Source organism: Lampetra planeri, chromosome 43, assembly GCF_965212315.1.
Source record: "Lampetra planeri chromosome 43, kcLamPlan1.2.h2, whole genome shotgun sequence".
NCBI classification, from domain to species: Eukaryota; Metazoa; Chordata; class Hyperoartia; order Petromyzontiformes; family Petromyzontidae; genus Lampetra; species Lampetra planeri.
This window is the reverse complement of record NC_136149.1, coordinates 3,885,831-3,913,571: the sequence shown is the minus strand read 5'-3', so window position 1 is coordinate 3,913,571 and position 27,741 is coordinate 3,885,831. Positions and strand designations below refer to the sequence as shown.

General features: G+C 53.0%; 2 protein-coding genes across 2 annotated transcripts; both read right to left on the bottom strand.

Annotated features, from left to right (window-relative positions):
- Window positions 1-623: 623 nt before the first annotated feature.
- LOC144732611 (P2Y purinoceptor 1-like) lies at window positions 624-7,402 on the bottom strand. The gene is made up of 2 exons (XM_078614107.1): window positions 5,401-7,402; window positions 624-4,536 (listed from the first exon to the last, which is right to left on the bottom strand). Exon 2 carries the CDS (start codon window positions 4,097-4,099, stop codon window positions 3,056-3,058), a length of 1,044 nt encoding a protein of 347 aa, XP_078470233.1. The 5' UTR covers window positions 4,100-4,536; window positions 5,401-7,402; the 3' UTR covers window positions 624-3,055.
- A 14,595-nt stretch (window positions 7,403-21,997) lies between these two features.
- LOC144732610 (P2Y purinoceptor 1-like) lies at window positions 21,998-26,717 on the bottom strand. The gene is made up of 2 exons (XM_078614106.1): window positions 26,454-26,717; window positions 21,998-23,571 (listed from the first exon to the last, which is right to left on the bottom strand). The coding sequence occupies exon 2, from the start codon at window positions 23,102-23,104 to the stop codon at window positions 21,998-22,000; it is 1,107 nt and encodes a 368-aa protein (XP_078470232.1). The 5' UTR covers window positions 23,105-23,571; window positions 26,454-26,717.
- Between the last annotated feature and the right edge of the window lie 1,024 nt (window positions 26,718-27,741).

Here is a 27,741-nt window from a genome sequence, read left to right as displayed (position 1 = left end):
GTCGTACATATCCCGTCATCAATACCGCAGGTGCCCTGTTTGTGTTTGTTTTTTCCAGCCATAATGAGCCCTCGATGTGCCCGAGTGACTTCAGTGTCACCAAAGACGTCCCCTCGCTAACCACAAACAACGGATGGACTAATGAATGGAAATTGCAATCCACACACTCACACACTCCATCTCTCTATTCGCCTTCATAATCAAGGATTTTTTTGGGTCAGATCGCGTAAGTATAAATGCGTCGTAACCCTCCACCAATTCGACACAGCCAGGAAGGTTTGTCACGTAAACAAAACGTGTCAATTAGTTACTGCTTCACCCCACCGGTGTGTTGGAGATGAATCCACGACATTTACAATCTGAGTAGTAGGTCGTTTCGCTGGTAATTACATCCAACATTTCCCAGAATAGTGAAGCCATTCACCAGCTTCCGGTGTTAAATAGAACAATATGACGTCATACTCTTAGGTCTTTTCGGTAAAGTCACGTAGGTAAAAAATAAATAATACAAGTAAATAATAGAAATAATCTAACAAATAATAGAAATAAAATAATAAAACACGACGTTTCGGAGGCAACACAAGCTTCCGTCTTCAGGCGGAACAGTCACAGCACAATTGCTGTATTTATTTTTATTATTTATTTTTTACCTACGTGACTTTACTGAAAAGACCTAAGAGTGAATTATTGCAGTCACGAAAGCTTAAAATCTAGAATCAATATGACGTCATCACTGTGACCCAATCAGAGCAGAGGGGGCGGGGGGGGGGGGAGTTATTGTAATTATATAACAATAGATTGTTGATAACAGTTGATTGGCACGTGTTGTTGACTTTACAAAATACGCACTCTTGCTGCGATCCCGCTATTCGCGAAATCGTTACTTGTTTTGAGACTAGCAGATGGCAGTGAGGTAGGTCGCAAACGTGGTGTAGCCGCATCCAGCAAATCGTTGTTGGACAGATCAGTTCATGACATTATAAAACAACAAAATATAGAATTTCAGGAAAGGGAAATTGATTTGTCGGCTCTTAGGGCATTACTCGTGGTGGCGATATGTGAACTCGCTCGGTCTGGTATGCAGGAGATCGTGGGTTCGATCCCAACCCTGACGATGCCTGCTGTATATTTGGAGTTTGCGTGTTCTCTCCCTCTCTCTCTCCCAGTGGTCGCGTGGATTTTTCTCCGGGTCCTCCGGTTTTTCCCTCCACATTTAGAATCAACATCACGCGTTTAGAGTGTTTGGCTGCTATACATGTCCACGTGTTAAGCCACTTCGTTGAGATATCGTTCGTGGCCAGATCGCTTCTGAAAAAGAGCTACATTGCTCAGTGGGCCTTACCGAGCAAAAAAAATCAAATGTAGTTTAGTCCATAGTTCAGTTACAAAAATAACATACTCTTTGGTTCTTTCGGTAAAGTCACGTAGGTATAAAATAAAATGAATCACGACGTTTCAGGCACAACACAAGCGACCATCATCAGGGTGTGATTCCTGCAGTCACGAAAACTTCAAATCTACAAAAATAACGTTTTCATCCATGAAAGCTACACTGCGTCTGAAGGCGATTTGTCAGGAGGACACTCCATTGGGATGTTTAGCAGAGGTCGCAAACGGGTTTTGATTCCTTACCCGTACCCGACCGCACCAGGGTCGCAAACGGCTACCCGTACCCGTACCCGGCCGGGTACGGGTACGGGTAGCCGGGTATCAGGTAGGGTACGGGTATCGGGTACCCGGTTGCGACCTCTGATGTTTAGTCGACACGAGGTGCACCTTAACACGAGGAGGCTTTCGCGGCCAATATTATGCACCGGGTACATTGCACGTGTCACGCTCTGGGAGGAGACGAGAGAATCGCGGATAAAACCTCCGCGGAACAGGAGAGGAACTCCACGCACGAGACTGGAATCGAACCCCAGGTGTTTAATTTCTGAGGCACAAGTGTTACCCCTGGTGTGCCCTTCCTTATTCAGTACAACGTTCGATTACACTGGTCAACACACTTTTTCTGGCATAAGGTATTCCAACGGTTTTAAGGTAATTTTGGGGTGCTGATTCCAAATCTGGCATCAGTTGTTGTCTATCACATCAGGTTTTTGAAATATCAAATATCGCATTTTCAATAAAAACTGCAGAAGAAAAATATTAAATAAATGTGGATATCTACATGAAATTATATTATAAACACACTATCCTAAAAATACAGCACCATATTTTGACACTAAAGCAGTCACTGACTCGCAACAACTTGCAATCATAAGTGACAGAGTTAATTTCGGGTAAAATCAATGAAAATGGGGTATGTCGATAGCATAAAAATGAGATGTGATAGAGCAAATCTGAGATCAGATTTGGAATCGGCACCCTGAAATTAGTCTAAAACAGCTGCAAAAGTCCAGGCCAGAATTTTTTGTTTTTTGTTGACCAGTGTTATCGGGTTGTAGGTGTAACGATGAATACACAGCAATTGGATCTACGCAATAACCGGTTAAGTTGTGTTTGTGTGGGGATACGGTAGCGGAGCGGTTAGCGCTACGAACCCGGCGATCCGTGAGCGATTCCCTCTCACGACCAACACCGGTGACGATTATCTGAACCGGTCCTGGGACTCCCCTAGGTCGACTCAGCCGCAAATGAGTACCTGGTCCAGTATGTAAACATCGCCACTGGGGAGACAAAGGCGGCCGGGCGTGGTGTTGGCCACCCACCCCCTCATAGGTGCTCGCTAACAGCACTTGCCCCAAGAGTCCGTTAAGGCTATACAGGGGATCTTTGTCTTAGTTTTAGGAGGGCATTTGTAGCCGGGCGTTTGCTTCAAGTAATGCGCCGTGTTGTGTGCGGTGGCGTTTGTCTCGTGTTGCCTCCGAGCTGCGTTTTGTGTCGCCGCAAAGCGACGCCAAAGCTGCCCCGCCCCCGCGCGCGCAATTCGATATTTCACCTGCACAGTCTCCATTCCGCAGCCTCCCTCCGCCCACACCCCACCCCCCCGTTATTAGTCTCGGCAGCAGTGTCAGTCGCCGCAGTGCACGCGGTGCCAATGAGCCAATCCGAGTCAATCCGCGGCCAACACATCGAGGCACAGACGCGGCACTCGCTGCTGCTGCTGTTGTCTCCGCCGCTGCTGCTGCTGGCTCACGATACGTGCGCGCACTCGCTCGGTGGCCACCGTGTAGATGACGGGGTCGAGGCACGTGTTGAGCGCTGCCAGGCCGCGGGACACCTGATAAGCCACGTAGACGGCCCTGACGGTGGGGCACGGGAACCCGTCCCCGCGAGCGGTCGAGAGCCGCATGGCGACGTTGAGATTGCGCAACGCGTGGTAGGGCAGGAAGTTCACCGAGAAGGTGAACAGGACGATGGCCAGGAGGGCGAAGGTGCGCGCCTTCGCGTGGCCCGCGATGGACGAACTCTTCGCGAGCGCGACCGCGATGAGCGAGTAGCAGACGAGGACGACGGCGAAGGGGAGGGCGAATCCGACGGCGGTCACCGCGAGGCTGTAGAGCTGGTAGCGGTGGAGCAACGAGTCGGGGGTGGTGTCAAAGCACACGAGGCGCTGCTCGCGGTAGCCCGTGCGGCTGAAGTACGCGGTGGGCAGCAGCAGCGGCACGAGGAGGGCCCACGTGGCCGCGCTAGCGCGCCACGCGTGGCCTCGGTTGCGCGCGAGCGCGGCGCCGCGATGAGGACGCGCGACGCCGAGGCATCGGTGCGCGCTGATGAGCGTGATGAAGGCGATGCTCGCGCACAGGTTGAGCTGGAAGGCGAAGCGGCACGCCTTGCACGCGGCGTCGCCGAACGTCCAGCCGACGTCGTTGCCGTAGTATTCGGCGAAGAGGGGCAGCGAGAAGGCGTAGAGAAGGTCGGCCACGGCGAGGTTGAACATGAAGACGGTGATGGCGCTCCAGGGTCTCATCACGCGGCAGAAGAGCCAGATGGCCACGGCGTTGCCCGTGACGCTCGCCAGGGCGACGAAGATGTAGAAGGGGTGCAGGTAGGCGCGCTGGAAGTGTTTGTCGATGGGGCACGAGATGTTGGGGTGAGCGCTCGCGGACGACGACGCCTGCTGTTGAGCGGCGGTGGTCGAGTTGGTCGACTCCATGAGTCGCGGTTCGGCCCCGAAAAGTCGGCGGAAGTCTCACGGCAAGACGGGGATGGTGGTGGTGATGGTGGTGGTGGTGATGGTGGTTTTGGTGGTGATGGTGGTGGTGGTGATGGTGGTGATGGTAGTGGTGATGGTAGTTATGGTGGTGATGATGGTGGTGGTGGTGATGGTGGTGGTGATGGTGGTGGTGATATGCGCCGATTCAAATTCGTCTGCCCTTGACGGCATCCGTTACACCGTCGCCGCTGTAGCAGCGACGGTGGCTCTGCAAGATTGAAGGTGGAGTCGGTGGGGTGAGTCGCCCCTTGACACCGCCCCCCACACCATCGCCGGCACCAAAGGTCCCCCGTATAGCCTTGACAGACTTGTTGGGACAAGTGCCGTTCGGTTGCCAGCACCACGCCCGGCTGCCTTTGTCTCCCCGGTGACGATGTCTACACACGGCACAGGCTGCTCATTTGAGGCAGCGTCGACATATTACGCGCGCACACACAAAGACAAAGATCCCCCGTATAGCCTTAACAGACTGTAGGGAAAAGTTCTGTTAGCGAGCACCTATGAATGCCGGCACGGCACACGAGGGGGTGGGTGGCCAGCACCACGCCCGGCCGCCTTTGTCTCCCTCGTGGCGATGTTTACACACTGCACCAGGTACTCATTTGAGGCTGAGTCGACCTAGGGGAGGCTCAGGACCGGTTCAGATAATCGTCACCGGTGTTGGCCGTGAGCGGGCAATCGAACCCGGGTCGCCAGGTTCGTAGCGCAGCGTAGCGCTAACCGCTACACCACCGCTCCACACACACACACAACAGATGACACACGACACGTTACTGACACACACACACAACAGATGACACACAACACGTTACTGACACACACACACAACAGATGACACGACACGTTACTGACACACACACACAACGGATGACACACGACACGTTACTGACACACACACAACAGATGACACACACCGCGTTACTGACACACACACACACAACAGATAACACACAACGCGTTACTGACACACACACACAGCAGATGACACACGACGCGTTACTGACACAAAACACAACAGATGACACACATCACGTTACTGACACACACACAACAGATGACACACAACACGTTACTGACACACACACAACAGATGACACACAACACGTTACTGACACACACACAACGTCGCATTGACACAGCACGCACGCGCGCGCGCACCCTTGAGAGCAACAACTTGCACGGCCACAACAACAACCACCACAACCACCACAACAACCACAACGTTGACACCACTCGCTCACCTGGACCCACGCCACGCGAGGCGGTTCAGCCGCCCCCCGTTCCCGTTGAGTCCTCTTCAATCGTTCGCTCGGTAAAAAAAAAATGTTTAGTCTTTTCAAATCAATCAAAACTCGCGCAAAGCAGGGATGGGACGAGCCTTCGACTGCGTGTTTTGTGAATGTCGCCAGAGAAGCGAGTCTGCCGCCAGATGTGCGTGTGGCTGTCTGTGTCTCGCTGTCTCACACCACCCGTGTCGTCTCGTGTCGCTCACCCAACCCCACTCTCTCACTCTCCCTGTAGCTCTCTCTCTCTCTCCTTGTAGCTCTCTCACTCTCTCACACTCGCATTGTAGATCTCTCTCACACACTCTCTCACTCTCTCCTTGTAGCTCTCTCACTCTCTCACACTCTCATTGTAGCTCTCTCTCACACACTCTCTCTCTCTCTCTCCTTGTAGCTCTCTCTCTCACTCCCATTGTAGCTCTCTCTCTCTCACTCTCTCCTTGTAGCTCTCTCACTCTCTCACTCCCATTGTAGATCTCTCTCACTCTCACACTCTCATTGTAGAACTCTCACACTCTCTCTCTCATTGTAACTCTCTCACACTCTCATTGTAGAACTCTCACACTCTCTCTCTCATTGTAACTCTCTCTCTCACACTCTCCTTGTCGTCTAGCTACCCTCTCTCAACCCCTCTCTCTCAACCCCTCTTTCTCTATCTCGCTCTCCCCGTTGCCATTGAGCAGATGTTGTTATTGTTCGTCTGCTGCTGCACTTTCTGCAGCTGCGCAAAACGCCCCACGCGTGGGCGGAGCGTACAAGATCCCGGCCATGCAACTGGCGATACCTCCCGTTCAGTGACGCGTGTGTCTCCACCCTCTTCAACTTTTGACACCACCGCCCCGCCATACCTCCGACAAAGCTCCCCCGTATAGCCTGTAACAGGCTGTTGGGGCAAGTGCTGTTAGCGAGCAGCACTGTATGAAGGGTCAGAACCACGCCCGGCCGCCTTTGTCTCCCCAGTGGCGATGGTTGCGCATCGCGCCAGGCTACGCATGTGAGGCTAAGTCGACCTAGGGGAGGCCCAGCACCGGTTCTGATATTCGTCACTGGTGTTGGGTCGTGAGTGGAGGTCGAACTCGGGTCGCCGGGTTCGTAGCTCAGCGTAGCGCTAACCACTGCGCAACCTCCTACCCGACCGCCCGCATCATCATCATCATCAACAACCATGATCAATCCACTGCTGGATGAAGACAGAGACCCATAATGGGGACCGAGGATCTCATGCTCATCTCTTCACCCTTAGCCACATCCTCACCAGGGACGTGCGGTCAGGGGAGGCAGGGGAGGCAGAGCTCCACCTGTCATACTCCAATGAAAGCAGCTGTTACGAAAAGTAGAAAAAAAAATAATCATATTAAATAAATATTAGGATTTTTCCACTGATCTGCGTTATAAATGTAATTTCTGTACGATTCCAATCATTTTTATAGTCAAAATCGCAAAATTTGCGGAGCTCCGCTGCAAATACAGGAAGAGACGGAAGGTGAGGCAGCGATGAGCTTTTCACTATAAATCCTTTATATGCGTGGCATCGGTTTTATTATTCTTGAGTAAGAGTTTCATTTCTATCACATTGGTATTTTAAATTAAATATGAAAAAAAAATGTTTCCTAAAAAGTGGAAAATTTTGGAAAAAAAATTTCACGAAAATAAATTGTCACGCACAACGAGTCTGTGTGCAAAATGTCAGCTCGATTGGACCACGGGAAGTGGGTTAAAAAAACGACCGAAAGATTTGCACGCTCGTAAGCGCGCAAGCAAGCAAGCAAGTGAACTTAATATAAAGGATTTTTTAAAAAAATATCCACGCGACCACGGAGAGAGAGAGAGAGTGAAAACGTGCAAACTCGAACCCACGACCTGCTACATACCAGGCGAGGGAGTTGACATCCCTCGTCACCGCGAGAAATTCGAGTGAACCCGCGTGCCAAAAGAACCCAGACGGATGTCCTCGTGTCGCACGGAGTGTTCCCGCATGGCCCACGGACGTCAACTGCAGCCATAACTCGCTCGGGTTAAACTAAAGTGGCGTAAGTTACGTTTTGTTTGGCCATCTAAAAGTAATAAATGAGCCCCGGATGAAGTTTTGCGGAGGGTGGTGAGACGCGGTGGTTGGTGAGCAAACGGCGCCGTGAACCCCGCCCGAGTTCCAATCCCAGCCGTGGCTAAGGGGCCGTCCATAAATGACGTCACGCGATTTTGGACGATTTTTGACCCCCCCCCCCTTCGTCACACGGCGTCACAAAAAGTCAGACCCCCCCCCCCTCAATTATGACGTCACAACGCTCTGCCCCCCCCCCCCCCAAAAAAAAAAACATCAAATCGCTTTAAACTATTGTCATTGTAGTGCCTATTTAATGTGGCGCTGCACTCTGATGTTATAGGAGAAAACATTTATTTAAAAAAAAGTATATTTAATTAAGTAGAACGTGCTGTCTGTATTTATTTAAAGTTGCGCATTTTGATGTGACGTCACATTTCTCAACTCCCCCCCCCCCCCTCGTCACACATCGTTACAAATGTCTGAACCCCCCCCCCCCCCTAGGTGCGTGACGTCATTTATGGACGGCCCCTAACATCAGTGTCGCGTGATACCCGCTCCGGTTCTGAGTCGACTCAGCATGAAGCGAGTACCTGGGTGCGGGGTGGTAAACATCAGCACTGTGGGGAGACAAAGGCGGCCGAGCGTGGCGCCGTACGAACCTTAATAGGTGCTCGCTAACAGTGCCAAGAGCCGGTGCGATGGCTGAACGAGGGGGTCGTTGGTTTGAGTCCGTATTGCCCCCATAACTCCGGCAGGGTTACGGCGCGGTGGGTGGTGATGGTGGTGACTGGAGACTTGGGTGCGCCTTTCTGTGCCGAGTTTGTGTGCTCTCCCCCTGTCCTGCACGAGTTTATCCTCCGAGTTCTCGAATAACTCAAAAGCGCACGCGATGTGACCCGGAAATTTGGCCGAAACATGCCAAAAGGAGAAGAAATAATCGTCGCAAAATAACTCAATTGGGATCACACACTCACACAGGGATCACACACACACAGCGGAGACATCGCATCTCTTACTGCGACAAACCCTGACAGGGCCTTCCTTCAAACGCGCCTTGAGGCTTTCCCGAATGAACAGTCGTAATAATAATCATCATATATAATCACGTAAAGTTTTGCAAACGAGAGGTGGCACGAGTAAGTGGCCCATGGGCTCCATTGCCCGTGCCAACGTCCATTCGCACACTCACTGCGCCACGTGTGTGCAATTCGATCTGATGAGAGCCGTGGGCTGCGATGCCACTCGGATCGCTGGGCACGCAGAGCAGTGTGCCAAACCGCTGCACCACCGCTCCCCCGGCCCCAACGCTTTACCGTGCACGGTGCTTCTCGTTATTGCGAGGAGGCCCTTTGGCGTTCCACTTTCACGAGGCGAGGAATGGGCAATGTAAAGCAATCGAGTGAGCGGTCTGAGTACGACGAGTAAACAAGAGAGCCCTGAAGATCGTGCGAAGTAGCGCTTGAGAATGCGTCACCTGAGCTGGATGATATGTGTGTGTGTACGTTGAACTTCTTTCGCACCGTACCTAGCCAGTGCGGGGGACAAAACATCCTGGTGCTCGGTGGCGAGATGTTAACCACCTCGCCTGGTACGCAGGAGGTCGTGGGTTCGATCCTGACCCTGACGCTTGCTGTATATTTGGAGTTTGCGTGTCTCTTTTTTCCCCGTGATCGCGTGGATTTTCCTCCTTGTCCTCCGGGTTTTTTCCTCCACATTTAGAATCAACATCACGCGATAAGAATATTTGGCTGCTATACATTTTCCACACGATAAGCCACTTCGCCGAGCTATTATTTGCGGCCAGGTCGCTTCTGAAAACGATATGATAGCTCAGTGGGCCTTAACTAGTAAAATAAATGTTTTATATAGTTTTAGTTTTATTTAAAATCATACTGTTGCATGTGCCGTGCAACCTTTCTGTCAATCCACTGCTGGATGAGGGCCTCCCAACAGACAGCGGGGGATTGGTGGACTCAGGGAACATAGACGTGGGGCCATAGTACAGTACAACATCACAATGGGTATTAGCCGCACTGCTGCCCGATGCTGCCAACCACGTGCGCGATGCTCTCCCATCCACGCGCTGTCCAGGCTCAAACCGGCTTAGCTTGCGAGATCTGATCAGATCTTAACGCACGTAGATTGATTATTCGGCGTCTTACTCCAAGGCGCTTTACGTCAATGATTACATCGTACGCAAGATGATGGTTGTTGGAATGACGAGAGAGGGGTTATTGACGTGGTCGTGTAGATCGAGCATATTCCGAGCGATTTGACCGTTGACCATCATCACTATCATCACAATGATCACTATCTTGATCATCATCACCATCATAACCATCATCACCATCATCATCACTATCATGGTCATCATCATCACTATCTTCATCATCATCACCATCTTCACCATCATCATCATCATCACCATCATCACTATCATCACCATCATCACTATCTTGATCATCATCACCATCATCACCATCATAACCATCATCATCATCACTATCATCGTCATCATCATCACTATCTTCATCATCATCACCATCTTCACCATCATCATCACCATCATCACTATCATCACCATCATCACTATCTTGATCATCATCACCATCATCACCATCATAACCATCATCATCATCACTATCATCGTCATCATCATCACTATCTTCATCATCATCACCATCATCACCATCTTCATCATCATCACTATCATCACTCACTATCATCACCATTATCTTCATCGTCATATTTAATAACTCGCAGATGTTTGACTTGACCGTCACCGACAGGGAGGAGACGCGATCTAACAGCAACAGGGGTTGTTGCAGATGTCTCGTGACCACCCCCCTCCCATTTAATTTTCTCAAATTTGTTTTTTGTAAGCAAACGTTCATTTCAAATAGAAATGAATAACCAAAGAGGGGGGGGGGGGGTCACGAGACATCTGGACCGCTCTGTCGAGCGCTTCACAGCCGCGTGGCTGTTTGCGAAGCTTCACGATGATGAGACAGGAAGACGTTGCCCCGGGCACGACGCACGGATGTTTGCTGCACAAGACAATGACACGGGTCGTGTCGGGCGCCTGCGTCGTTTCAGCGGCGGGGAGTCATTCGCTCCAATTGCTCAGCAGGGTAGGGGGCCGTCCATAAATGACGTCACGCGATTTTGGACGATTTTTGACCCCCCCCCCCTCGTCACACGGCGTCACAAAAAGTCAGACCCCCCCTCAAATATGACGTCACAAAGCTCTGCCCCTCCCCCCCCAAAAAAATTTAAACATGCTTCAAATCGCTTTAAACAATTGTCATTGTAGTGCGTATTAAATGTGGCACTGCACTCTGATGTTGTAGGAGAAAACATTTATTAAAAAGTCTATTTAATTAAGTAGAACGTGTTGTCTATATTTTTTTAAGTTGCGCGTTTTGATGTCACGCCACATTTCTAAACCCCCCCCCCCTCTCGTCACACATCGTCACGAATATATGACCCCCCACCCCCCCCCTAGGTGCGTGACGTCATTTATGGACGGCCCCGAGGCGGCACAGTGGCAACACATTGCCAGAAAGGGTAAAACCGATTCTTATATTTTGATACTGGCAAGGGCGGTGCCGTGATGTAGCTGCTTCGTGTTTGTCAATCGGGAATTGGAGTCGTTCTGTGCCCCATGGCTCTCTCTCCTAGCTGTGGTGATCACAGTCACCGCACACTGCCCGCAGAGGTTTCGATGTTCAAGTTTGCGTGTCGGTTATCCGCATCTGTTGCAGTCTTGGTTCGTGCAGTGGATGCGGTTCAGAGGGTTGTCGTCCCAGAAGTTTCTCGGATCTTCTGCGTCGGATGGTCAAACAACGGCAATTACCCACGCGACATTGGGGAGGAGCAACAAAGACTCATTTCCTGGCAGCGATTTCAGCTAACCCGCTGCGCTCCTACGAACCCAGAGTTCGATTCTGAACCGGTCCTGGGCCTCCCCTAGGTCGACTCGGCCTCAAATGAGTACCTGGTGCGGTGCGTAAACTTCGCCACTCGGGAGACAAAGGAGGCCGTGCGTGGTGCTGGCCACCCACCCCCACGTGTGCCACGGTGTTCGCGAGCAGCACTTGCCCCGACAGTCCCTTAAGGCTACACGGGGGATCTTTGTATGTGTGCGTGGGTGTGCGTGAGTGGGCGCGCGCATTTTCCGGGTTTGCTTCCATCGCTTCTGAGTCAACCCTCGCCCATGCCGGCGGGCAAATATATCACGCCAGGGAGGGCGCGCGCGCATTTCAACAAATATTCACCATCGCCACCCGTCTGAGACGCAAAGCTTTTTGCACGATGTTAGCTGTTGGGTTCTATTGATTTTATTTCCATGACTCCTGTAACGTTTTGTTTAATGTGTGCTCTTTACACCCCCACCACCACCGCCACCACCGCCACCACCTGTCCCGTTCCGTTTAATTGAAATGACCACGCGTCATGTTTACTTTGACTCGGATCTCCCCAATAAATATTTTTAAAAATGCCACTTTGACTTTCGATGTGTGTATAATAATAAAACAAAACCGGACGACGTTTGTCAATCCACTGCTGGATGAGTGCTCCCCACCACCCCATCTCCTGTGGGGTGTGTGGGGGGCAGGGAGGGTAATTGTCGTCGCCTGGGACCGGCTCAGCTTCACTCGCCACTGATGTTCGCCGTGGCCACGACGACTCGGGGACTCGCCACGTGCTTGGGGGTTACAGCGAACTGCACAAACTCCTGGGTCACCCGTAAATTAATTAATGAATGCCACCTTTTATCCCCACCACCACCGCCGCCACCCATTGCCCTTATTTGAGCAGAGAGTCGGTGACTCTTGACTCAGAAAAATAAAATCAGACGGAGCACGGAATTCAGTCCACAGCGATTAACTAGAAGGAGGCGACGATTTTTGTTTATGTAAATGTACATGATGAAATGATTTACAACAACGATTGAAATACGGAGCAACAGTGACCCCCCCCCCACCCCCATAGCTTATTTGGTCCCTCGCGACTGGAGACAACTCACGCGGTCCCCGTGGCAAACAGAGGCAGGGCTTGAGGCGGCCCAGCGTCTGTGGGCCCTACGGCAGCAGCAGCAGCAGGAGGAGGAGGTCGCTGTCCGCGCTGTCGTGGATGTGGTTCCACACGCCGTGCACGAGGTTCACACCCTCCCCCCACGCCCCCCCCACGCCCCCCCCCCACGCGCACTCCCCCCCATCCCCCCCACTCCCCCTGGCGCCGCTTGCTCACGAATTCGATCTGGTTCCGTGGTGCATCCCGGGCCACTGCTGACCGTGTGGGTGGTGGTTGTAGGTGGTGGTTGTAGGTGGTGGTTGGAGGTGGTGGTTGGAGGTGGTGGTGAGAATGGTGCTGGTTGTAGGTGGTGGTTGTAGGTGGTGGTTGGAGGTGGTGGTTGTAGGTGGTGGTTGTAGGTGGTGGTTGGAGGTGGTGGTTGGAGGTGGTGGTTGGAGGTGGTGGTTGGAGGTGGTGGTTGGAGGTGGTGGTTGGAGGTGGTGTTGAGGATGGTGGTGAGGATGGTGGTGAGGATGGTGGTGGTTGTAGGTGGTGGTTGTAGGTGGTGGTTGGAGGTGGTGTTGAGGATGGTGGTGGTTGTAGGTGGTGGTTGGAGGTGGTGTTGAGGATGGTGGTGGTTGTAGGTGGTGGTTGTAGGTGGTGGTTGTAGGTGGTGGTTGTAGGTGGTGTTTGGAGGTGGTGTTGAGGTGATGGTTGGAGGTGGTGGTTGGAGGTGGTGGTTGTAGGTGGTGGTTGTAGGTGGTGGTTGGAGGTGGTGTTGAGGATGGTGGTGGTTGGAGGTGGTGGTTGTAGGTGGTGGTTGTAGGTGGTGGTTGGAGGTGGTGTTGAGGATGGTGGTGGTTGGAGGTGGTGGTTGTAGGTGGTGGTTGGAGGTGGTGTTGAAGATGGTGGTGGTTGGAGGTGGTGGTTGTAGGTGGTGGTTGTAGGTGGTGGTTGGAGGTGGTGTTGAGGATGGTGGTGGTTGGAGGTGGTGGTTGTAGGTGGTGGTTGTAGGTGGTGGTTGGAGGTGGTGTTGAGGATGGTGGTGGTTGGAGGTGGTGGTTGTAGGTGGTGGTTGGAGGTGGTGGTGAGGATGGTGGTGGTTGTAGGTGGTGGTTGTAGGTGGTGTTTGGAGGTGGTGTTGAGGTGGTGGTTGGAGGTGGTGTTGAGGATGGTGGTGGTTGGAGGTGGTGCTTGTAGGTGGTGGTTGTAGGTGGTGGTTGGAGGTGGTGTTGAGGATGGTGGTGAGGATGGTGGTGAGGATGGTGGTGGTTGTAGGTGGTGGTTGGAGGTGGTGGTTGTAGGTGGTGGTTGTAGGTGGTGGCTGGAGGTGGTGGTGGGAGGTGGTGGTTGGAGGTGGTGGTGAGGATGGTGGTGGTTGGAGGTGGTGGTGGGAGGTGGTGGCTGGAGGTGGTGGTGGGAGGTGGTGGTTGGAGGTGGTGGTTGGAGGTGGTGGTTGGAGGTGGTGGTGAGGATGGTGGTGAGGATGGTGGTGAGGATGGTGGTGGTTGTAGGTGGTGGTTGGAGGTGGTGGTTGTAGGTGGTGGTTGTAGGTGGTGGCTGGAGGTGGTGGTGGGAGGTGGTGGTTGGAGGTGGTGGTGAGGATGGTGGTGGTTGGAGGTGGTGGTGGGAGGTGGTGGCTGGAGGTGGTGGTGGGAGGTGGTGGTTGGAGGTGGTGGTTGGAGGTGGTGGTTGGAGGTGGTGGTGAGGATGGTGGTGGTTGGAGGTGGTGGTGAGGATGGTGGTGGTTGGAGGTGGTGTTGAGGATGGTGGTGTTGAGGATGGTGGTTGGAGGTGGTGGTTGTAGGTGGTGGTTGGAGGTGGTGTTGAGGATGGTGGTGAGGATGGTGGTGAGGATGGTGGTGGTTGTAGGTGGTGGTTGGAGGTGGTGGTTGTAGGTGGTGGTTGTAGGTGGTGGCTGGAGGTGGTGGTGGGAGGTGGTGGTTGGAGGTGGTGGTGAGGATGGTGGTGGTTGGAGGTGGTGGTTGGAGGTGGTGGTGGGAGGTGGTGGCTGGAGGTGGTGGTGGGAGGTGGTGGTTGGAGGTGGTGGTTGGAGGTGGTGGTTGGAGGTGGTGGTGAGGATGGTGGTGGTTGGAGGTGGTGGTGAGGATGGTGGTGGTTGGAGGTGGTGTTGAGGATGGTGGTGTTGAGGATGGTGGTTGGAGGTGGTGGTTGTAGGTGGTTGGAGGTGGTGGTTGTAGGTGGTTGGAGGTGGTGTTGAGGATGGTAGTTGGAGGTGGTGGTGAGGATGGTGGTGAGGATGGTGGTGGATGGAGGTGGTAGTTGGAGGTGGTGGTGAGGATGGTGGTGGATGGAGGTGGTGGTTGGAGGTGGTGTTGAGAATGGTGGTGAGGATGGTGGAGGTTGTAGGTGGTGGTGAGGATGGTGGTGGATGGAGGTGGTGGTTGGAGGTGGTGGTGAGGATGGTGGTGGTGAGGATGGTGGTGGATGGAGGTGGTGGTTGGAGGTGGTGGTGAGGATGGTGGTGGATGGAGGTGGTGGTTGGAGGTGGTAGTGAGGATGGTGGTGAGGATGGTGGTGGATGGAGGTGGTGGTTGGAGGTGGTGGTGAGGATGGTGGTGGATGGAGGTGGTGGTTGGAGGTGGTAGTGAGGATGGTGGTGGTGAGGATGGTGGTGGATGGAGGTGGTGGTTGGAGGTGGTGGTGAGGATGGTGGTGGATGGAGGTGGTGGTTGGAGGTGGTGGTGAGGATGGTGGTGGGATGGTGGTGGATGGAGGTGGTGGTTGGAGGTGGTGGTGAGGATGGTGGTGAGGATGGTGGTGGATGGAGGTGGTGGTTGGGGTGGTGGTGAGGATGGTGGTGGATGGGGTGGTGGTGAGGTGGTGGTGGGATGGTGGTGGATGGAGGTGGTGGTTGGAGGTGGTGGTGAGGATGGTGGTGGATGGAGGTGGTGGTTGGAGGTGGTGGTGAGGATGGTGGTGAGGATGGTGGTGGATGGAGGTGGTGGTTGGAGGTGGTGGTGAGGATGGTGGTGAGGATGGTGGTGGATGGAGGTGGTGGTTGGAGGTGGTGGTGAGGATGGTGGTGGATGGAGGTGGTGGTGAGGATGGTGGTGAGGATGGTGGTGGATGGAGGTGGTGGTTGGAGGTGGTGGTGAGGATGGTGGTGGATGGAGGTGGTGGTTGGAGGTGGTGGTGAGGATGGTGGTGGATGGAGGTGGTGGTTGGAGGTGGTGGTGAGGATGGTGGTGGATGGAGGTGGTGGTTGGAGGTGGTGGTGAGGATGGTGGTGGATGGAGGTGGTGGTTGGAGGTGGTGGTGAGGATGGTGGTGGATGGAGGTGGTGGTTGGAGGTGGTGGTGAGGATGGTGGTTCTTGTTGTTAAGGGGAGCGGTAGGGCAGCTGTTAGCGCTACGCTGCGCTACGAATCCGGCGACCCGAGTTCGATTCCAGCTCACGGCCAACATCAGTGACGATGACCAGAACCGCCCCTGGGCCTCCCCTAGGTCGACTCAGCTTAAATGAGCACCTGGTGTAAACATCGCCACTGGGGAGACAAAGGCGGTCAGGCGCGCTGCAGCCACCCACCACCTCGTGTGCCATGCTGGCCTTCATTCGGTGCTACTCGCTAACAGAACTTGCCCCAACAGTTTGTTAAGGCTACACGGGGGGGGGGGGGTCTTTGTCTTTGTGTGCTTTGACAGCTGTGACGATTATCCCCTCGCACCTAGGTCTACTCAGCCTCAAATGAGTACCTGGTGTAATGTGTAAACATCGTCACTGGAGAAAAAAAGGCAGCCAGGCGTGGTTTGGCCACCCGCCCCCTCGTGTGCCGTTCGGGTCTTCAGATGTGCTACTCGCTCACAGCACTTGCCCCGACAGTCCCTTAAGGCTACACGGGGGATCTTTGTCTTTGTGTGCGCGTGTGTCTTGAGAACTGAGCCCCTTCGTAAATCGGGGACTGCAAATACTGCATTTAAATGCAGCTAATCTGGCTGTGACGGTCCCACCTGATGACGGAGACTTGTGTTGCCTCCGAAACGTCGTGATTTTTGTTTTTATTTTATTTTATTTTCATTAATTTTGATGTTTTACCTACGTGACTTTACCGAAAAAACCTAAGAAAATGCTACATAGGTCAATGATAGTATCTACTGACGTTAAGGTTCAACAAAACGCGAAATATTTTAGACTCATAATAAAGAATACATATTTACAGCTAAATAATAATCCAATACATACCGTATAGTACAAAATAAAAACGTTATAAAAGCCCGGCCTTCCGTTCGACCATTTGTCCGTCAGCTCAATAATAAGAGCCCTTCAGAATTCCGGAATAAAAAAAAGTTATGCAAAGTGGACCCCCCCTCCCTATCAGGTGTGGGGGTACAAAGTTGTTCCAACAGGTTTACAACAATAGTCACCCCCCCCCCCATCTACATACAAGAGTTAGTAGTATCTGCCGACACACCCTACATACAATAGGGGCGGTAGTCAGCGGATACTACTAACTCTATAGTAGATACTACTAACTCTATAGTAGATACTACTAACTCTATAGCAGACACTACTGACTCTATAGTAGATACTACTAACTCCATAGTAGATACTACTAACTCTATAGTATATACTACTGACCAGAGGTGTGGACTCGAGTCATGCGACTTGGACTCGAGTCAGACTCGAGTCATGATTTTGATGACTTCAGACTCGACTTGGACTTGCCTCATCTTTGACTCGACTTGACTCGGGACTCGAGAGCAAAGACTTGAGACTTACTTGTGACTTGCATAACAATGACTTTGTCCCACCTCAGAGGTGTGGACTCGAGTCATGCGACTTGGACTCGAGTCGGACTCGAGTCATGATTTTGATGACTTCAGACTCGACTTGGACTTGCCTCATCTTTGACTCGACTTGACTCGGGACTCGAGAGCAAAGACTTGAGACTTACTTGTGACTTGCATAACAATGACTTTGTCCCACCTCAGAGGTGTGGACTCGAGTCAAGCGACTTGGACTCGAGTCAGACTCGAGTCATGATTTTGATGACTTCAGACTCGACTTGGACTTGCCTCATCTTTGACTCGACTTGACTCGGGACTCGAGAGCAAAGACTTGAGACTTACTTGTGACTTGCACAACAATGACTTTGTCCCACCTCAGAGGTGTGGACTCGAGTCATGCGACTTGGACTCGAGTCAGACTCGAGTCATGATTTTGATGACTTCAGACTCGACTTGGACTTGCCTCATCTTTGACTCGACTTGACTCGGGACTCGAGAGCAAAGACTTGAGACTTACTTGTGACTTGCACAACAATGACTTTGTCCCACCTCTGCTACTGACTCTGTAGTTTACTGATAAGAATCTCTCTGCTCCTCATCATGAAATCCTCGCGAAAGTTCCGCGTGTTCCTGCCCGTATTCATATCAATATCCCGTCAGGTATACAATACTGTATATTGTCAACATAACACGTGCGGGTATAATACTTATGTCAACATAGACACTGCACTATAAAGACTCCGCGCGACACCAATCCGTTGTTTTTGCTTGCCGCGCCTGGATGTGTGCGGCGAACCGGTTTGTATCGGGGTGTTTTCATGCGGTCACAGCTGAGAATCAAGTCACTGCCATGCCCATCGTCATCATCATCATTGTGTGCTCATGTGGCTGATGAAAGCCTAAACAGTATGATGACAATGCGTTGATTAATCAATTGGGTGTTTCGATTTAAAGCTTTCGTGACTGCAGGGATTCATCTTCTTGGTTCTTTCGGTAAAGTCACGTAGAAGGGAAATAATAAAATAATAAAAATAAAACATAATAAAATAATTCTCACGAATTCTCACGAATTATTTTATTATGTTTTATTTTTATTATTTTATTATTTCCCTTCTACGTTACTTTACTGAAAGAACCAGGAAGAACAATTGGGTGTTGTTGGTTTTTTTACGTCTACCGTGCAAGTGCAGCTGGGAAGATTCGACTCTTGAAGTCGATTCATTGACTAAAAAGTTGTAATGGACAACTTCGACCGTGGTCGATGACTCGGGACTATGAATGCAGCTGATCAGAACCGTAGCTCGAGACATCCATAACATAGAAACATATATAAATGTGTCGTTAAACCCGCCACCACCCGACACAGCCAACTAGTAAGGTTTGTCACGTAAGCAGAACGTGGCCAATTCGTTACTGGTACAGCACTAATCGGGTGTGTGTTGGAGAGCAAACCCACAACATTTACAAACTGAGTGTACGACGTTTCGAGACATACTGACGATGGGGGTGGGGCAAGGGGGGGGAATGCTGTCCGTCCCCCATCCTCCAGGAATACCATTTGAATAGCGACGGTCTCTGGCTTCGTCTGGAATGAAAGCGGAGATCCCGGAAACAAACCCAGCACCGCAATGCCACCTTCTGGCCACACCTCGTAGCAGCCCCACGCCTACAACACCTGGCAAGCCCTGGTGATGGTGGTGATGGTGATGGTGATTGGTTGGTGGCAGAGGTCGCAAACTGGTTTTGATCCATACCCGTACCCGTACCCTACCCGAAATGAGTGACAAACGGTTACTCACCAGTGACTCACGGCCTACCCGTACCCGTACCCGGCCGCACCAGGGTCGCAAACGGGTACCCGTACCTGGCCTGGTACGGGTAGCCGGGTATCGGGTAGGGTACGGGTATCGAGTACCCGGTTGCGACCTCTGGTTGGTGGTGGTGGTCGTCCACGTACTATGACCAAGCTGCCGCGTGTGCAACATCGTCTGCCACGTGCCGTGACGGATGCGGCAAGAGCCGACCGTGTCCGTCCGGTGTTCGCCGAGCCGCATTCCGCTTGCCGGACGAATCCGTTGCGAGGTGGCACTCATTGTACGCAAAGTCCACAAATGAACCACCAATACCTCGCTAATCTCGTCAAGTAGCATGAACCGTCACGCGAACTCCGCTCATCCTTGCAGCAGCAGCAGCAGCAGCAGCAGCGGCTTCTTGGCTGAGCCATCGTACAAAGACGGCGGTCACCGCATCGCGCTCTTTCGGATTGCGCGTCTGCGGCCGTCTGGAACGCTCTCTTCCTTCCGATATTGGGAAGCCACTGGGAGCTATGGCACTTTTGCATCTGCGTTGAAAACGGATTTCTTTTAAACAGCTTTTTGTGTGCAAGCGCGTTGTCATTCCTTGCACTTCCGGTTGGCTACGTCCCGTGCGAAAGAAGTTCAACATACATGCAGATATACTGACCAGGCTCCGAGCTGCTTAGCTTGCGAAATCCGACTGGATCGGGCGGAGGTTGCACACCACGCATCACCAGGTCACGCGTCGTAGCATGGAACAGTTTTGTGGCGAGCGGGAAAGCGTTGGCAAGACACATCGAGTTGATTTGTTTGTAAAATATATATTTCAAACTATAAAACAGCATTGGCATACAAACCACTCCTCGGCGATGCTAACACAGTTGACGACATACGGTGTAAAAGAAGTTCTGCATGCATGCATGCATACAATACGCTCCGCAAGGTAAAACATGGTCCAACGCACTCGTCGTATAACGTGGGTTACCGTTGTATTCTATTTTATCGGGGGGCCACGTTGGCGAGATGGTAACTACCTCGCCTGGTATACAGGAGGTCGTGGGTTCAATCCCGCCTGCGTATTTCTAGTTTGCGTGTCTCTCTCCCACCGTGGTCGCGTGGAGTTTTCTCCGGGTGCTCCGGTTTTTTCCCCGCCACATTTAGAATCGACGCCACGCGTTCAGAGTGTTTGGCTGCTCGACAATCTCGACACGATGACGAGCCACTTCGTTGAGATGTCCTTCACGGCCAGCTCGTTTCTGATAAAGAGCTACATAGCTCAGTGGGCTTTAACTGGTGAACAAAATATCTAGTTTCGTTTCTATTGGTCAGGATTACGCATGGCCAACGAAGAGTAGTAACTGGGTTTAGAGATTCACTTCTAAATTATTTAGCCATTCGATTGCTTCGTCTGAAAATTTGCGAATTGCAGTTGGCGATGTGGCTGTTCACAGCTGCTGTCGCACACAGCACGGAGAGAGTATTTGATTATTTTATTCTCCACTTGTGCCTTAATCTTCCGTAATGTGTGCGGAAAACCGGCTTTAAACGCTGCCCATTGCTTCCGCGGAGCGGTGGTGGTGGGCTCGCTGATGAGCTGTGTGTTGGCAAAGCCGGCCATTGTGGTGGTGGCGGGGGTCTCTGATCAGATATTAGTTGAGCTCGTTGCTTGAAGCCCACGAGTTTGTCCGAGCGGATTCGATGCTGAGGTCTGCATCACGTGGAATTTTTTGCCGCGTGCTTCCAAAGCGGCCGAGTTCTGGATCTCACCCGTTGGACGCCGTTACGAGCCCCTCGCTGTCCAGGTCATCGGCGATCGGCCGGAGATTTGGCTCGACTTTCGATCGGCGCAGCTCACGCAGCGTTGTGATAGCGGCGTAGATTTTAAAGTTCCAATTGTAGTCAGCGTGGCAGTGGTCGATCTTCAGGGTGTCGACGGCTAACACATTCCTGCTGCGGAGGGAGCTGGTAGGAACGTTGGGTTGCTCGGTCAATGGCCAGGGTCAATGGCGGCGTGGTGTATTGCGCAAATATGCCCGACTGTGAGGGCGGGCACAAGCCGGCGTGAGTAGGTTAAACGTTGAGTTTTATAAGGGCACCACGGGGTGACCAGCCCCTCCCCACCCAGCCCCACCCCACCCACCCCCCACCCAGCCCCTCCCCACTCTCCCCACCCAGCCCCTCCCCACCCTCCCCTCTCCACCCAGCCCCACCCCTCCCATTTTTGGATGCACGACGGACGGACACAATAATCCCCTGTGGGCTGGTGGAACCAGGTGGTTCCTACCAGTATAAACATGTTCAGTCTCGCGCTTCTTGACCGAAAACGTTGAGGATCCTGTGCTGTCTGCTCGTGAGATGTATTGCGCCGCTCTCTTGCCAGCGACAACCACACCTACCCCATCATCCATAAGAGGTGTTTGGGGGATAGATCGCGTAAATATATAAATGTGTCGTTAAACCCACCACCACCCGACACAGCCAACTAGTAAGGGTTGTCACGTGAACAAAACGTGGCCAATTCGTCACTAGTACAGCACACCGGTTGTGTTGGAGAGTGATCCCACAACATTCACAATTCGAGTACGAGCCACAGACGTTCGATCGTGGGCATGTAACCCAAACTGTGGACCGTACAGTAAACCACCGTCTACTCGACACTCCTTCAACGGAGGAACAAGCAAAACGACACGGACTCCTCTCTCTGCTGAAGCCCTCTCCCATCGTGGCCAGCAGCAGCAGCAGGCCTTGGCATTAGCATCGTGCTATCGAACATCCTGACCACTGAGCGCCCGAACCACATTGCCGCCACGCGCGAGCGTAGAGTCGAATGGGATTCCCGGCGTCTGCTGGCGTGCGCCATCAGCGCATCACTGCCGTGACCACTCGGCCGCAAGAGACCAGGCGGCCCTCATCATCCACGAAGGGCCCCCCCACCCCCTCTCCGCCCCCCCTTACACGAAGGAGCACTCCTCCTCCTCCTCCACCTCCTTGTCCTTGTCATCGACACCACCCTCGACGACCACGGCCACCGCCTTCCTGCCCAGCAGGGGCGTCCCGCGGGGCAGCGCGGCGACCCGGATGGCGCCGCGCCTGATGGACGAGCGCACGTCCTCCCTGGCCAGGAAGTAGACGATGGGGTTGAAGCAGCTGTTGAGGCTGGCCAGGCCCCGGCACACCTGGTAGGCAGCGTAGATGCGGCGGTTGGCGGCCGCGTCCGCCCGGCGCAGGTAGAGGCGCGAGGCCAGGTTGAGGTTGCGCGTCACGTGGTAGGGCAGGAAGCTGACGGAGAAGAGGAGGAGGACCACGGCGACGAGCGCGAGGGAGCGGCGCCGCACGCCGGCGCCCACGCTGCGGTTGCCGAGCAGCGTCGAGGCGACGAAGCCGTAGCAGGCGAAGGTGACGGCGAAGGGCACGGCGAAGGTGACCACCGACAGCGCCACGCTGTAGGGCAGGTAGACGAGCAGGTCGGCGTCGCTCGCGCTGTCGTAGCACTTGACGAGGTCCCCCCCCGCCGCCGCCGCCGCCCCATCGCCTCCCGCGGGTCCCTCTCGAACAAAGTGGAACGTCGGCAGCAGGAGGATCGCCACCAGGGCCCACACCGCCGCGCTCACCGCCCTGGCGGTGCCGGGCCGCAGCCGGCCCCTGGACCAGAGCGGGTGCACGATGCCGGCGTACCTGTGCGCGCTGATGCACGTGAGGAACAGCGCGCTGCAGCCGAGGTTCACGTGGAAGACGAAGCGGCCCGCACGGCACAGCCAGTCGCCGAAGATCCACGCGGAGCCGTGCGTGTAGTAGTGGACGAAGGGCGGCAGCGACGTCACGTACAGGAGGTCGGCTAGCGCCAGGTTGAAGGTGTAGACCGTGAGGCCGTTCCAGGGCCTCGCGGCGCGGCGGCAGCAGGCCCAGATGGCGGCCACGTTCGTGAGAAGGCCCACGCAGAACACGAAGCTGTAGGTCGCGGGCAGGTAGGTGGACTTGAAGTCCGCGAGATTGGCGAGCTGCGAGCTCGACGCGGTGGCGGCGATGGCGGCGATGGTGGTACTTGAGTTGCGATGCATGCTTGGCTCGCCGTGCGGCCGCCAGTTGCTCCGGCAAAGGGGAAGCTTGGAAGGGACGCACGGAGGGAGTCACAGCGCGCGCGTGTGTGGGGTTGTGACCTGGCGTAGCGTGGTGCTCGCTGGGCCAACCCCGACCCCCTCCTCCTGTGCTTTTATCGGCGCTGCTCGCTGACGGAACTTGCCCCAACAGTCTGTTAAGGCTACACGGGGGTTCTTCGTCTCTTGTGCACGCGGGTATTCGCGTGTTGTGTGCGTACACGCGCGTCTGTATGCGTGTGTGCGCGTGTTTTATATGTGGACGTGTTCAGCTCTACAGTGCCGCGTCGAACGAAAGACGGTGAAGTTCTCGTACCAAGTCTATACGCATTCCCGTCATGGAAATGTGGAATGTTCGCCACCGGGATAGGCTATTTGTCTCCAAACAGAGCCACCATCGTCGCCATCACCACCCCCTCCGCGCTGTAACCCTGCAGGAAATATGGGGCAATAGAGGAGTGAGGTACAACACGGACTCAAACCAACGACCCCCCCTCGTTCAGCCACACAACGACTCTTGGCACTGTTAGCGAGCACCTATTAAGGTTCGTACGGCGCACGAGGGGGTGGTGTAGTCAGCGCCACGCTCGGCCGCCTTTGTCTCCCCACAGTGCTGATGTTTACCACCCCGCACCCAGGTACTCGCTTCATGCTGAGTCGACTCAGAACCGGAGCGGGTATCACGCGACACTGATGTTAGCCGAGGCGACTGAACTCAATTTGGCGGGCTCGTAGGCAAAGACCCCCTGTATAGCCTTCACATACCGTGGGGGCAAGTGCTGTTAGCGAGGGAGGCCCCATGACCTGGTTCGGATAATCGTCAAATGTGTTGGCCGCGAGCGGGAATCGAACTCGAGTCGCTGGGTTCATAGCGCAGCGTAGCACAGCATAGCGCTAACCACTACACCACCGCTCACCACGCATACACACGCACATACAGACTTTTGCACGCACATACAGACTTACACACACACACACAGACTTACACACGCACACACAGACTTACACACACACAGACTTACACACACACACACAGACTTACACACACACAGACTTACACACACACAGACTTACACACACACACACACAGACTTACACACGCACACACAGACTTACACACACACAGACTTACACACACACACAGACACAGACTTACACACAAAGATAACATAGATCCCCCATATAGCCTTAACAGACTGTAGGGGCAAGTGCTGTTATCGAGCACCTATGAAGGCCGGAACGGTACACGAGGGGGTGGGTGGCCAGCACCACACCCGACCGCCTTTGTCTCCCTGGTGGCAATGTTTACACACCGCACCAGGTACTCATTTGAGGTTGAGTCGACCTAGGGGAGGCCCGGGACAGGTTCAGATAATCGTCACTGCTGTTGGCCGTGAGCGGGAATCGAACTCGGGTTACCGGGTTCATAGCGCAGCACGCTAACCACTACACCACCGCTCCCCACCGACTTACACACACGCACAGACTTCCACACACACACACTTACACACACACAGACTTAAACACACGCACACTTGCACACACACACAGACATACACACCCACAGACTTACACACACGCAGACTTACACACACACAGACTTACACACACACACAGACTTACACACACACATACAGACTCACACACACACACACAGACTTACACACACAGACTTACACACACACACAGACTTACACACACACAGACGTACACACACAGACTTACACACACACAGACTTACACACACAGACTTCCACACACACACAGACTTCCACACACACACAGACTTACACACACACACAGACTTACACACACGCACAGACTTACACACACACAGACTTACACACACAGACTTACACACACACACAGACTTACACATACAAGCACAGACTTACACACACACAGACTTACACACACACACACAGAATCACACACACACAGACAGACTTACACACGCACAGACTTACACACACGCACAGACTTACACACACGCACAGACTTACACACACGCACAGACTTACACACACACAGACTTGCACACGCACACAGACTTCGACACACACAGACTTACACACACAGACTTACACACACACAGACTTACACACACACAGACTTACACACACATACTTACACACACACACAGACTTACACACACATACTTACACACACACACACAGACTTACACACACACAGACTTACACACACAGACTTCGACACACACAGACTTACACACACACAGACTTACACACACACAGACTTACACACACATACTTACACACACACAGACTTACACACACACACAGACGTACACACACAGACTTACACACACATACTTACACACACACAGACTTACACACACACAGACTTACACACACACACAAACTTCGACACACACTCGCGTGCCAAAGCAGCGAATTCTCTACAGTGTTAACAACGGGGCGTAGCGAGTATGCGATGCCTGCGGGCTACGAATTCATTTCCACAATCAGCCCTTATAAGGCGCGCGCCTTATAAGGCGCACTGCTTATCAAGTAAATCGAGATTAGTCAACTGTGGCAGTGTCCGTCCTTCCAGCTTCACAGCATGCGAATGCCCGCATGCAATTACACTACACGCGCACATGCATGCTCTCGATACACAGTGCCGGATGAAGCTAGTGGGGGGCCTGTAGCATATGTTATAAAGGGGCCCTAAATAAAATAAAAACACGTAAATATTAAAATTAAAATTGTTAACTTGCATAGTAAAGTAATTGTGTTTTTAAAATTTGATATACAGCCAGATAATACGACAAAGCGCTAACCGTAAGCACCCGGTCGTTCATAAAAATTGAAGGCGGTATAGTACTATAGTGATAGAGCAAGTGCAGAATCACTGAACCGGGATTGATAGCTTGAAAGCGTTAAGCGCGGGGCCCTTGAAACCGCGGTGTCCGTAGCATGTGTAGCTACTTGTGTAGCTACACAAAGACCACCCACCACCGCCCTGTATAGCAAACAGCACTTGCCCCAGCTACTTGTTGGGGCAAGCGCTGTTTGCGAGCACCTGAATGGAGGCCGGAACGGCAGCCAGTGCCACGCCTGGCCGGACCGCCTTTGTGGCGGCTGTGTTGACCCATTTGAGGCCGAGCCGACCTAGGGGAGGACTGATGGGGTTTTTTTTTTGGGGGGGGGGCGGGAATCGAACTCGGGTGGCCGGGGTTCACCAGATAAGTTGCCAAAACCGCCACACGCCCCGCCACACACTCGCAAAGCACATTGCGTTTTAAATCAACAACAACAAACAACAAACCCGGAAGTGATGTTATGCTCACCAGACATCGTCGCTCACCGCCGCGTCGCTCACCATGAATCCACCCAGCACCCACTGCTCTCTCGCCACTACTCACTAGCAGCCAACTCTCACGTCTCGCAGTCTGAGTGACCACCACCACCAGCACCTCGTGGGAAGGGCCGGGCCCCCCCACTGATTCACGGCAGCGTCACTGGGGGCGTGTGGAGCGTGTAGGTAGGGGTGTGTTTGTGGTGGTGGTCGTGAATGTGTAGGGGTGTGTTTGTGGTGGTGGTGAATGTGTAGGGGTGTGTTTGTGGTGGTGGTGAATGTGTAGGTGTGTGTTTGTGGTGGTGGTGAATGTGTAGGTGTGTTTGTGGTGGTGGTGGTGGTGGTGAATGTGTAGGTGTGTGTTTGTGGTGGTCGTGAATGTGTAGGTGTGTGTTTGTGGTGGTGGTGAATGTGTAGGTGTGTTTGTGGTGGTGGTGAATGTGTAGGTGTGTGTTTATGGTGGTGGTGAATGTGTAGGTGTGTTTGTGGTGGTGGTGAATGTGTAGGTGTGTGTTTGTGGTGGTGGTGAATGTGTAGGTGTGTGTTTGTGGTGGTGGTGAATGTGTAGGTGTGTTTGTGGTGGTGGTGAATGTGTAGGGGTGTGTTTGTGGTGGTGGTGAATGTGTAGGGGTGTGTTTGTGGTGGTGGTGGTGGTGAATGTGTAGGTGTGTGTTTGTGGTGGTGGTGAATGTGTAGGTGTGTGTTTGTGGTGGTGGTGAATGTGTAGGTGTGTGTTTGTGGTGGTGGTGAATGTGTAGGTGTGTGTTTGTGGTGGTGGTGAATGTGTAGGTGTGTGTTTGTGGTGGTGGTGAATGTGTAGGTGTGTGTTTGTGGTGGTGGTGAATGTGTAGGTGTGTGTTTGTGGTGATGGTGAATGTGTAGGTGTGTGTTTGTGGTGGTGGTGAATGTGTAGGTGTGTGTTTGTGGTGGTGGTGAATGTGTAGGGGTGTGTTTGTGGTGGTGGTGAATGTGTAGGTGTGTGTTTGTGGTGGTGGTGAATGTGTAGGTGTGTGTTTGTGGTGGTGGTGAATGTGTAGGTGTGTGTTTGTGGTGGTGGTGAATATGTAGGTGTGTGTTTGTGGTGGTGGTGAATATGTAGGTGTGTGTTTGTGGTGGTGGTGAATGTGTAGGTGTGTTTGTGGTGGTGGTGAATGTGTAGGTGTGTGTTTGTGGTGGTGGTGAATGTGTAGGTGTGTGTTTGTGGTGGTGGTGAATGTGTAGGTGTGTTTGTGGTGGTGGTGAATGTGTAGGTGTGTGTTTGTGGTGGTGGTGAATGTGTA